At 30.4% G+C, this 12,687-nt stretch overlaps 1 protein-coding gene across 1 annotated transcript; it reads left to right on the top strand.

Moving 5' to 3' along the window:
* The first annotated feature begins 5,956 nt into the window (after window positions 1-5,956).
* LOC120080773 (amino acid transporter AVT6C-like) lies at window positions 5,957-12,386 on the top strand. Its single transcript, XM_039035399.2, has 5 exons — window positions 5,957-6,439; window positions 6,637-6,789; window positions 7,535-7,738; window positions 10,825-11,290; window positions 12,096-12,386. Exons 1-5 carry the CDS (start codon window positions 6,082-6,084, stop codon window positions 12,220-12,222), a joined length of 1,308 nt encoding a protein of 435 aa, XP_038891327.1. The 5' UTR covers window positions 5,957-6,081; the 3' UTR covers window positions 12,223-12,386.
* The last annotated feature ends 301 nt before the right edge of the window (window positions 12,387-12,687 follow it).

The following is a 12,687-nucleotide window of genomic DNA, read 5'->3' as shown; positions in this document are numbered from 1 at the left end:
TAACCGAACCAACGCGGGTGTTTGATGCACGTGCTACACTCAGTGGAGGCAAGCCATGGATACTGAATTTCAACCTTTCATCAACAACCAGACTTGGCACATGGTTCCTCCCTCACCATCGTTCAATGTGTTGGGCAATAAATGGATTTTCAAACTTAAGAAGAATCCAGATAGGCCAATACAAAGATACACACCTAGCAGCCAAAGGATTTCATCAACATCCTAGAGTTGATTTTTTTTTAAACATTTATCCCAATGGTCAAAGCATCAACAATCAGAGTTGTTCTAAGCATTACTGTCTCCAAAGGATGGGCCCTCCATCAACTTGATTTCAACAATGCTTTTCTCAATGAAAAACTAATAGAAGATGTTTATATGCATCAACCACCCGAGTATGTTAACTTTGATTTCCCAAATCATGTGTGCAAGTTGAACAAGGCTATATATAGACTAAAATAGGCCCCTCGGGCCTGGAATGATCTACTCACCACTACTCTAATCAATTGAGGATTCACTAACTCGAAGGCAGATACCTCACTGTTTATACTAAACTCAAAGGGCTCAACTATACTACTCCTTGTTTATGTTGATGATGTAATAGTGACAGGTAGCAACAACAACTTGATCTCTTGGTTAGTAACCACTTTGGATAGCATGTTTACTCTCAAAGACCTAGGAAAGTTGAATTACTTTTTAGGTATCCATGTTCAATATCTGGAGTATGGCTTTATATTGAATCAGTCGAAGTATGTTGATGATCTATTACAAAGGATTGGTTTTTCAGATCTGAAACCTGCAGCCTCACCTAGCAACTTAGGCAAACACTTGTCTATTATTGATAGAGTTCCTCTCACTGATATATTTTTAAACAGAAGTACAATCGGAGCACTTCAATATCTAACTCACGCTTGTCCAGATATCACCTATATGGCGAATCATCTCAGCCAATTTCTCAAAGCTCCCACAGATGCTCATTGGCAAGCAACAAAAAGAGTTCTCGGTACATCAATGGTACTAAAAACTATGGACTACTGTTTCAACCAAGCCCTTCACTTGAAGTTTTAGCCTATTCAGATGTAGATTGGGCAGCAAACATTGATGACCGGAAGTCAGTAGCTGTGTATTGTGTTTTTGTTGGTGAAAATCTTGTCTTCTGGTCCAAAAAAACAACAAACAATAGTAGCTCGATCAAGTACTGAGTCAGATATCGAGCCCTTGCACACACGGCCTCAGAAATTGTTTGGCTTCAGCAGCTACTAAGTGAGATCCAGCAGTCCCATTCATCCAAACCAATAATCTAGTGTGACAATGTGAGTGTAGGGGCATTAACCAACAACCCTATCTTCCATGCTCGGACCAATCATATTGAAATAGACGTCCACTTTATCAGAGACCTAGTCTTTAAAGGGAAGCTTGAAATTAGTTATGTTCCTTCATTAGATCAGTTAGCTGACTGTCTCACAAAACCAATGACACACTCTCAATTTTTCAACTTACGGTCCAAACTTGGGATTGTTGAACTCCCGACAAGTTTGAGGGGGGATGTTAGAGAATTTACCACATCAGCTGCTAAGGAAGAGTCAAGAAAACACATCAACTGAAGAATGCCATGTCACTGAGGTGAGTCATGAAGGATTATTCCCTTAATGCTCCAGATTTCTATTAAGAATAGGTGATAACAAATAAATATTCTTTCTCCATGTATTGGACCATGTGTCCTCATTTCATTTGTTATTCGTTATATAATTTTTTAATTCTTTGTATCCCTAAAATAGGGAATAGTGTATAAATTGGGCAGGTTACCCCTTTCCAACGAAAGAAAAGAATACAAAGAGGCAAGTGAAAAGTTCTTTGTCTGTAGTTTAGTATTTCAGTCATATCGTGTACAATGAAGAGCTAAACGATTAAATATTCCATTCATCGTTTAGTGCTGAGCATCCATCGTGTACAACAAAGAGGTAAACGATAGCCTCTATCGCATAGCTCTCGAATCTTATCGTGTACAATGAAGAGGTAAATGATTAACTGTTTCATTATCTTTAGTTTTGAGACTCCATCGTGTAGAACGACGAGGTAAACGATAAGATATACTTTCCATCGTTTAGCTCCCTGAATCTATCATGCACAACAAAGAGGTAAACGATACCATTCCCATCCGTTTTGTTTTCCTAACTTAAAAGCTTCAAAAAATCGAAGTACTTATATCACAAAATCAAAGAAGAAAAAGAATAAGGAGGCAGAGCGGTGTGAGGTGGTGAGAGCTGAGCAGATCTGACTGGGTAAGATCTGGGTAGAGTTGGGTAGTGTTGGATCTAGGCAGAGCAGCAACGTCGATGGTGGTAGGGTGGACTGAGGAAAACGACGGGGGCGAACTATTACGAACGACGTAGTTCTTAGAGAGAGAGTCAATTTTCTAAGAAAGAGAGATAGGCACCCTCTTCTACGCAGTGGCTCCCGGCGCTGAAGAATGGTGATAGACAAGCTTGGGCAAGCGGTGAGTGACGAACAAACGGTGAGCTGCTGTGAACGGTGGTGGATGACGATCACAAGCCGAGTGAGCCAAGGATAAAGAGAGTCTGGAGGAGGGGAGGGTCTCGCATGGGTTTGCTAAAAAGGGAATCTCGGTGGACTGATTTTGAAAAAGAATTTTGGTTAAAATAAACATTCCACGTGAATCGAGAAAACATGTGAGTCTTCTATTTTGAAATACGTGTATTGATTGTAGGTCAAGGACAAAAAAAAAATAATTGGACTCTAATATTTGTGTAATTAAGAAGTCCATTTAGACATCTTTATAAATAATAGAAAAGTTGGATATAAATATAATTATAGGATTTTTATTGGGCGTATATGTTGTATCACTTATACAATATCACAAACTCAACTAACGTGAAGGAAGATTTTTTAATTAAAAAAATGTCCAAAGTAGTAATAAAAAAAAAAAAAAAACAAATAATCCAAACTCAACCCAATCCCCGAAATCTAAATTCGGGAAACCTAGCAAACTCAACTTTGGATCCAAAATACAACCTTTAACATCTTCAGTAATCTTAATTTTATAAAACCAGTTTTATAGAATTAGATTTTCAGTAATTCTAATTTCATACCAACCAATAATTCAAAAATGTGAATGATAAATAGAAAAATTCAATGAAGTCTCTTAGCATTTCAAAGCAAGACATAGGTTATGCTTTATTGGCCCATAATGTCTACATTTCATAACTTAGCCTCTCATGTTCCATCCTATTATATTCACTACATATATGGTGGGTTTTGTTCATAAATTACTAAATTCTTCAAGAAAAAATGAGTTATCATTTTCTATCTATCTTTTTCCATAATTTCGAACATATTACTATTATTTAATGAGTGAAAATAAATTATTGAAAATCATGTTGTACAAATATATTTGAAAAACAAATGAGTTTTGGTTACCATTTAAAAAAAAACATGTTTTGGTAATTACTTTCTGTTTTAGAAAATTTTAATTACTTTCTGTTTTAGAAAATTTTTACATATTGAAAAAATGTCAAACTATTTACAGAAATAGAAAAAAAACATTAATTAATATTGATAAATTTTTATCAACGTCTATCAGTTTTGACTTCTATCAGTTTCTATCACTGATAATCACGGATATACTTCTATCTGCCTCTACTAGCATCTATTAAAGAATATTAAAATTTTACTATTTTGTGTAAATAGTTTCCCTTATTTTTCTATTTTGAAAATTTTTCTTCTATTTTTTTTCTTTTGTAAAATTGAAACAAAAAGTATGTTTGATAATTGTATTTGTATAAAAAAAAAAATCAAAATGAATTTGGATGACTTTTTAGTTTTATACTTTTTTGACAAGGATAAAATCAAACTATTTCTATAATGACTTCCCATCTATTACACATAATTATAAAATTATATCTTTAGTTTAATTTTCTTTTTAAAAAATCGTATTTATAAAAATATTATTGATATTTTATATACACGTATTAATCACAAATCTAATGAAAAAAATAACAAAAATAAATATATTTATAAAATACAAGAAAATAGTTTCTTTTATTTTTCTTTTTTTTAAGAGCAAATTATAGGAGGATAAGAAAATATTGAAAATAATATATCTAAACCTTATGAATTTAAGTTGTTTTGTGTCTAAAAACAAATTTATGTAGTTTCTTTAAGACAATTTTGTTTTCTCTCTAACACTCAATGTATCATGAACAATCATCCCCCAAGTTATTATGGATTACTAAATATGTGAATGCAACATTTCAAATAATAATAATAAATGTTGGAAAGTTTGTTTCTGCAGTATGATTGACTAATTTTATTATTGGTAAAATTTGAATAACATGTTTTTATAATATGTTTCTTGTCAAGTTGATTCTGCTTTGAGATTGGTTTTTTATATGTTGTTATTTGTAGTGCATATTTCTGGTGTGCCTTTCTATTCTCAACAACATGCTAGACATTTTTAAGGACATTGTAATGTGAAAGGCAGTAGATTCTACATAAATATTTTTTTTCCTATACGTCAGCAAGATTATGTAGATTTTGTCCGTTGTTTTTTTTTTTTCCTTGCAAAACTGATTTATTCTTTCTTGGAAGATTTTCCTAAAGTATGTATATATATATATATATATATGTTGGTCGTTTTGAAGGATAGTTGAGCCGTTAACTTGTGCCAAAAAACACAAGTGTCTCATTCCATGAGATTGTGAAACTTTTGCCATTATCGATATTGAGTGATTCTCTAGATCATCTTATTAATTCGTTCTATTGTATTTTGAGAAGGGATTCTTTCCCGAACAAGCTTTTTATTTGGTAGGTAACATTGATGAAGCTACTGCGAAGGCTACAAACTTAGAAATGGAGAGCAAATTGAAGAAATGAATTAATTCGTTATCAAACCTATCCCTGAATTGTTACACATTAAAGTATAAAGGGACTAATTCTTTACAAATTAAAGTTTAACAATTAAATTGTTACCCCAATTCAAGTACCATAAATGATTTTCAACCAAAAGATCACAATTATTAGAATAAACTAGAAAAAGAAAAAAGATATTATTGATGGATGCACAAAAGCCATCTACCCAACATAAAGGCCAAATACATTCCTTTGCCTTTTTTATGTACATTTTTGTTGTTTGTTATTTTGAAAACTCCTTTTTTGTTGAGCTTGTTATAGAAATATGTATGCCTTCAATGAATACAAAATTCTACCTCAATCATTGCTTGCTATATTTATTTATGGTGACTTACAAAAAAAAAAAAAAAATGAACTGAAATTTCCCATCTTACCCTCGTTAACAACTCTATCCCGAAAGGGTGATAGTTTGGTTTGTAATCTTTGAAGCCAAACAAAAATCAAACCAATCAAATCGATTTTATAAAAAAGAGATCCACATTGATGTTCAATAATGAACAAAACCAATATATTGTTTTTTTATTTGGTCCAGTGAGTTACATTTTCTTTTCTTCTAAAGTTTTTTTTTTATTTCTACTTTTATTTTGAATATGTGTTTTTCAGCTATATTTTAATTAAAATTGCGACAGTTTCTTTTTTTTTTTTTTTTATAAATTAAAATTGGACATTTTTATCTTTTTTCTTGACATTTTTCTAAAAAAAATAAAAGAAAATACACGCTCCATAATAATTGGTCTATTTTTTCTTCTAAACACATATATTTGACTTACGCCGGCGTAATGAAGCGTGTATTTTATTTTTTTTAAAAAAAGTATACATACCTTTAATTCGGGTTTGATTGATTTTTTCAACAACAAAAAAAAAATAAATCGATCTGAACAAATACATTTTGTGTTTTCTCTAAAATACAAATTAAGATTTCCAATTTTATAATTAAAAAAGAAAACTAAGCTGCTTGATCGGTTTGGTTTTCGATTTTTCGGTTTTTTGTTGCCCTCCACTACCCCATCCAACACCTTTCCCCTATTGGGACAATTTAGTAAATTCAACTTTTCCACATGATTCACTCCGTGAATTACACTATTATAGTACCAACACTTCCTTCTTCCTTCTTCCTTCCGCGTTCATCATTTTAGTATTTTCCTCACCGCCGAAATGTCGCCACCGCCGGAGCACGTACCTCTCCTGCCGAAGATGAAGCCGGCCATAAAAACCGCGTCAGTCTCCGGCGCCGTGTTCAATGTCTCAACGAGCATAATCGGCGCCGGAATCATGTCGATTCCATTCACTCTTAAGGTCCTCGGCATAATCCCAGCCGTCGTCGTAATCATGCTTGTGGCTTTCATGACCGACTTATCCGTGGAGCTTTTACTGAGATTCACTCACTCCGGTGACTCAACGACTTACGCCGGCGTAATGAAGGAGTCATTCGGCCCGATTGGTTCGGTTGCAACGCAAATTTGTGTCATGATTACAAATCTCGGATGCTTAATCATGTACTTGATTATAATAGGTAAATTCCTTTTCAGATTAATTCAAAATCTATTTTAAACTTGGGGTTTGAGATTGTTCATTGAATTTGGGAGAATGTCTGGTGAGATCGGAAATTGTTAGCGATTTTGACTTCGATTGATCTCAATTTTAAATTAATTTGCAGCAATTACAGAGTAGGATTGGAAAATTGATCTCCGATTTTGCCCTAATTTGTAGGGGATGTGTTGTCTGGAAATAAAGGAGGAGAAGAAGTGCATTTGGGAGTACTACAACAATGGTTTGGAATTCATTGGTGGAATTCGAGAGAGATTTCAATTCTTTTCACCGTGGTCTTCATTCTATTTCCTCTCGTTCTTTATCAACGTGTTGGTTAGTAAGCGAAAATGGTGAGAAATAACACACTCGAGTTTTCAGTTTTCAAAACTAGCACGTTTTCTCTCGGTTAGATCGATCTTGAAGATTTAGTCCTTCTCGAGACATCTCAAATATATTACAGTGAGGTTTGCTAAATTTTCGTATCTTAATCTTCCCAAATCCTTTTTTGTTCAATAGTGGTATGAATTTCTAAACTTTCAAATAAATTTATTAATGATCTAATAGATATTCAAGATTGTATTTTGATTTTTAAATTTTGGAAAAGATAAGGACCCTATTTAATAACCATTTCGTTTTTTATTGTTAGTTTTTTTAAAATTAAATCTATTTCCTCTTTGTTTATACGATTTAGAGTACAATAGTTGAATTCTCCACCAAAAATAAGTTTTTAAAAGTTACCATTTTTAATTTTTAAAATTTGGCTTAATGATCAAAAGCTTATCAAACGATCTAAATTTTGCAAAAACAAAAAAAAAAAAGGAAAATATATAAAATCATGACATGTATAGAGAATGTCTAAAACAATCAATAATCAATAAATTAGGAATTTTTTTTTTTATGACGGTCTTATTGGAGATGGATAAAGAAAAACTAGTTTAAAGAACATTAAAAAAATGTGCTCGATTTGAAAAGAGAAAAGTTGAGAGTGTTATTTTTGAGAATTTGGTATTCAATTAATAAAAATGAGGAGTGCATGATTTTTCATGGTTTTAATGGGCGTGGGAACTGGAATTTTCAGATTCATTGAGATTCAGTTCGTTTGTATCGGTTGTTTTGGCGGTGGTTTTCGTTGGGATAAGCTCGGTAATGGCGGTAATGGCGATAGTTGAAGGGAAAACGAAGAGAACGAGATTGGTACCGGAGGTTGAAGATGAAAGCTCCTTCTTCGAATTATTCACTGCGGTGCCAGTTCTTGTCACAGCCTTCACCTTTCATTTTAATGGTACGTACATCAACTGTTCACTCCGTACTACAACGAATCTTCATGATTATTTTGGAGAAAATTACTTTTTAAATAATAATAATAATAATGTCCAAAAGTTATAAAAAATCAACTCTTTTTAAGTTCATTCACAACTAACTCACTCTTTAATAAATTTGTTAAAATAGTTTTTCTCGATGTTTTTCAATCGAGATCGACTACCGAAATTTGTATAAAAAAGTTAACATTTTCAACTTACATTCAAACGATCATCTTTTTGGGCTTTTTCGGTGAATCTCGACTATAAATTTTTAAATCTTACTTAATCTTCCCAAGTCCTTCCATATGTTAAAAAATTTAAAAATTACACTACCAAATATTATTAAAAATGTGTGTAAACATAAATTGGACATAAGATTTACAAGCTTTTATATGAGATTTAAGAAATATTATAGAAGATAATATTTGAAAAGAATTATATGGATATCGGTTAATCTCGAATAAAATTGTACTGAGAAAGTCCAAAATTATCCATTCTTTTGTCCGTACAATTTTGTTTGGGATGAACACGAAGCAAAATTTTGTTCGGAATGAAGTGAAATCCACATAATTTTTCAAATATCTTCGCAAAATTTGGTCTTTCCCAAAATTTAGTCTTTTCCACAATTTAAAAATGACACTAATCCATTTAGATAATTGGTAAATCTATTTAGAAATTTGAAAATCCAGATGACTGAAATAGAAATTGGGTGAAATTTTTGAAAATTTCAATATAAGATTTAATAAAGATAACATAATTTGAGGTAAGATTTTGTATAAAATTTGTAAAGATTATATAAATTTTGAAAAATTAGGAGAATCTTCATCAAGTGTGAGATTTCACAATAAAATCCAAAACAATCAATAAGATGAAAAGGTTAACTTTTTATTCAAATCTTGCTGGTCTATCTTAGCCAAGATGAACCAAAAGAAACCATTTCGAGTTTTTAAGAAGGGTGCTAGTTTTGAAAGATAGAAACTTTTAGGTGCTAATTATGACAATTTCTCCTTTTGGTTGTAGTTTTTGAGTTTGGTATCTATTTGATCCATAAAATTTAAAATGGTATATTTTTAGTCTTTGATTTCAATTTGTACTAGGTTTCAAAATGCTATCATTTTATATTTGAGTTTTGTTTCAATTTAATTCATGTATATCAAGATTTTTACTTTTAGCCTTGATTTTTATCAAATATTCATTTTTGGTCTTTAGTAGTAATGTCTATTAATTGATTTAAAAGAATTATGGAGCGAAGTTTTAAATTTAATTTTAATAGGGATGAAAAAAGTGAAATTTAATTAATTATAATTATTTTAATTCTTTAAATTAATTAATAAAATTAATACTAAATATTGAAAGTAAATATTTAGTAAAAATCAAGAATGCATGTGTAAATCTTAATATACGGGGATCAAATTGAAATAAAACTCAAATCTCAAGGAAAACTAAAACCAAGTTCCAAACTTAAAAACTAAAAGTATAACATTGTAAAACATCAAATAAAAACTAGATTCAAAATTTAGGAACAAAAAACGTGTCTTAACATTTTTTTTTTGTCTAATTTCTATCTAGTCTCTATGATTTAAAATGCTACATTATTCATCGTTTGCTTTTGAGTTTAACTCTTATTTGATTTCTAAATTTCAAAATGTTACATTTTACATCTTTCTTTAGTTTTTAGATTTCATGTCTAAACCTAAAAGGTAGGAAGCAAAAAGGTATATCATTGAAAAAAAAAGAGTATAATTCTCCTTTTTGTATGATGTTACTAAAAAAATTGGTTTAAATACTATTTTTTTGTTCTCAATTTGGTCAACATTCAAAATGTTCGATTTAGTATTCGTATTTTTACATTCAATTTGATCCTTGTGCAATAAATTCAACATATCTATTTTAGTTCTTGTACTTTCATAAAAGGACCATTTTGCTACATTGATTTTCATTTTCATATTTTCTTCTAAATTTTATGTTGAAATATTACAAAGACGAACCAAAATGATCATTTTCAAAAGTAGAGAGAGATAAATAAATATTTTGAAAATATAGAAACTAAATTGAATCAAATTTAAAAGAATAAATACCAAATATAATGAAAGAGAAAAGTATAGGGAGTAAAATAATATTAATCAAACAAATTTCTACTTCTAATATTTTTGAAGTTTTATTAAGCTACTTTTGTATATATTATGAAGTTGAGAGGATTTTAAAAGAATTTTCAAAAATGGTAGTTTTGAAAAATTAATTTAATGGTTGTTTTTATACGCGCTCGAGCTTAACTTTGTGAAAAAAAGTGTTATTTATCAAAATTAGTAAATTCTTTAAATTGTTTATATAATGTTTGTTTTTGTACAAATTTGTAGATGATACTTACCTAAGTTTTATAAGTAGCATATTTCGTGCTACAAGTATTTCTTGTAAGAGATGTAGGCTCATTTGGATTGACTTGAAAAAAAGTATTTTTCAAACAGTTTATTTTTATTTAAATATTTTTTTTTTTATCAAAATTGATTAAAATATACTTGAAAAACTATTTTGAATGATCGTTCAAATACTCAATTTTCTTTCAAAACGACTTTTTTTTTAATTAAACAATTAAAAATGTATTTCAAACATATCCTTTAAATCTTTTGATTTTTTTATTGAGAGGGTGTATATTCAAATTAATCGAGCTATTTTATTTGACATTTAAATTGAATTAGATTATAAAAGCATGACCTTTCTTGCCATAATTAAAAAATTATAGTAGTTTTTTTTTTCTTCAAAAGTAAAGAAGACTTAAAATAGTCTTTTGATCTATAGCACATATCATAATAAGTTCATAAGTCATAACTAGTTGTGAGTATTTTCCACTTTAGTTCTCCTTGCTTAAAAAGTTTGAATTTATTTACTCTCTTCTCATATTCATATTGTCCAATTTTTAACCTCTTATCTATCGTATTTTTCAATTTCGCCCCTCACCTTTAGTGAATATTACTTCATCATTCACACATTTCTACATTCACCAATAATAGTGATTACACAATCTTTGTCAATGAATATTTCTCTCATTACTATTGTACTATGTGGGCAGTTCATCCAATAAGTTTCGAGCTTCGAAACTCGAGAGATATGATGACGGCAGTTCGAGTGGCTCTCCTTCTATGTGCCATCATATACTTCACTATAGGCATTTTTGGGTACTTGCTATTTGGGGACTCTTTAATGTCGGACATTCTAACCAATTTTGATCAAACTTTTGGTTCATCAACAGGAGCTTTATTGAATGATATTGTGAGATTAAGCTATGCATTTCATCTCATGCTGGTTTACCCTTTGCTCAACTTCTCATTAAGGTTCAATATAAATGAATTCTTGTTCCCAAACAAGCCTCCTTTGGCCTCAGCTACACCAAGGTTTTTTACCATAACAATGGCTTTGCTCCTCTTCTCCTACTTGGCTGCAATTGCTTTCCCAAATATTTGGTCCATTTTTCAGTTCATGGGCTCTACTTCAGCAGCCTGCCTTGCCTTCATCTTTCCCGGTGCCATTGCCCTCAGGTACTACGTCGCTCCCCTCGAATTCATGTATGTTCATGTTTGTTTAGCTTGAAATTATAAGGATAGAACTCCGTTTGATAACTGTTTAGTTTCTTGTTGTTTGTTTTCTCATATGATCATATTTTTTCATCTTATTTGAGTAAATTTAAAATTAATTTGTTTCTTCTGTTTCGAAAATTTGGCTAGGATTTTGAAAATATTTATATTAAAAAATATAATATAACAAATAATCCAACATGTGAATGTGGAAGTAGTGTTTATGTACTTAATTTTTAAAAATAAAAATAGTTATCAAATGAGGTCTTAGTTATTTTAAATGCTCCCTATTTTTCTATTTTACCTTGTTTTTAAACTAATAAGGGAAAAATATTAAAATTAAATACACATTAAATTATGGCTTAAATACTACTTTGGTTCCTTTGTACTTTTAATTTTGACTCATTTTAGTTCTTGTGATTTCAAAATGTTAGTTTGGTGCCTACAATTTTAACTTTGAACTTTTTAAATATTCATTTTGGTCTTTACAATTTCAACTTAAAAGCATTTTGGTCCACACTTTTATAATATAACTATTTTAGTTCATTCATTTTTCATTTTTCATTTTTATTTTATTTTGAAGAGATCAATAAGATTACTTTTTTAAAGTTCAATGGCCAAAATGAACCAAGTAATAATATACTTTTTGGTAAAAAAATTTCAAACTTTCCATTCTCAAATGTTGAGTCGATTTCAAAAAATATATTTACGTAATAAAAGAAAATATTGAAAATATTATATTAATGAAGTTATTTATTTACACGTGTAGGGATGTGAATGGAATATCCACAAAGAGAGATAAGATGATTGCTTCAATAATGGCAACTCTAGCCGTGGTGACAAGCATTATTGCTATTGCTACAAACATAAACAAGGCATTGAATAATAAGTCTTAAGAAATCATTAATGTTTTGGGAATTTCACTTTTTGTTTTTGGGTTATAGCAATTAAGAGTGGATTTATAGTTTGTAATCATTCCTCTCCTAGATCCAATTTTGTATATTTTGTAAACAATATTTTAATGCTTACTTTAGTAGTGATTTCCCTTTTAGTTTTCAAATTTTATTGAGCTTGTTTCTTTATTGAATAATTTCAAAGCTCAGTTGGATTCTTAAGGGGGTGTTTAGATTGAGGGAATTGTGATGAGAATAAGGGTGGAATGAGTACGGGATACACATCCCCTTGTTTGATATAAGTTTTGAAGCTTAGGCATGAGAATAAGCTATTCCCATGCATTCCTTATACCCATTGATGATACCCATAAAAAAATATGGGTCTATACCCCTTGTTAGAGTTAGATAACATGCAGTGGAAGTATCAAGGATTCATAAGCATTCAAATTCACTAATTTTAGCAGAAAC

This window comes from Benincasa hispida, chromosome 7 (assembly GCF_027475165.1).
Source record: "Benincasa hispida cultivar pf3 chromosome 7, pf3_genome.v1.1, whole genome shotgun sequence".
NCBI lineage: Eukaryota > Viridiplantae > Streptophyta > Magnoliopsida > Cucurbitales > Cucurbitaceae > Benincasa > Benincasa hispida.
Note: the sequence above shows the minus strand (reverse complement) of the source record. Positions and strands in the feature narration are given on the sequence as shown.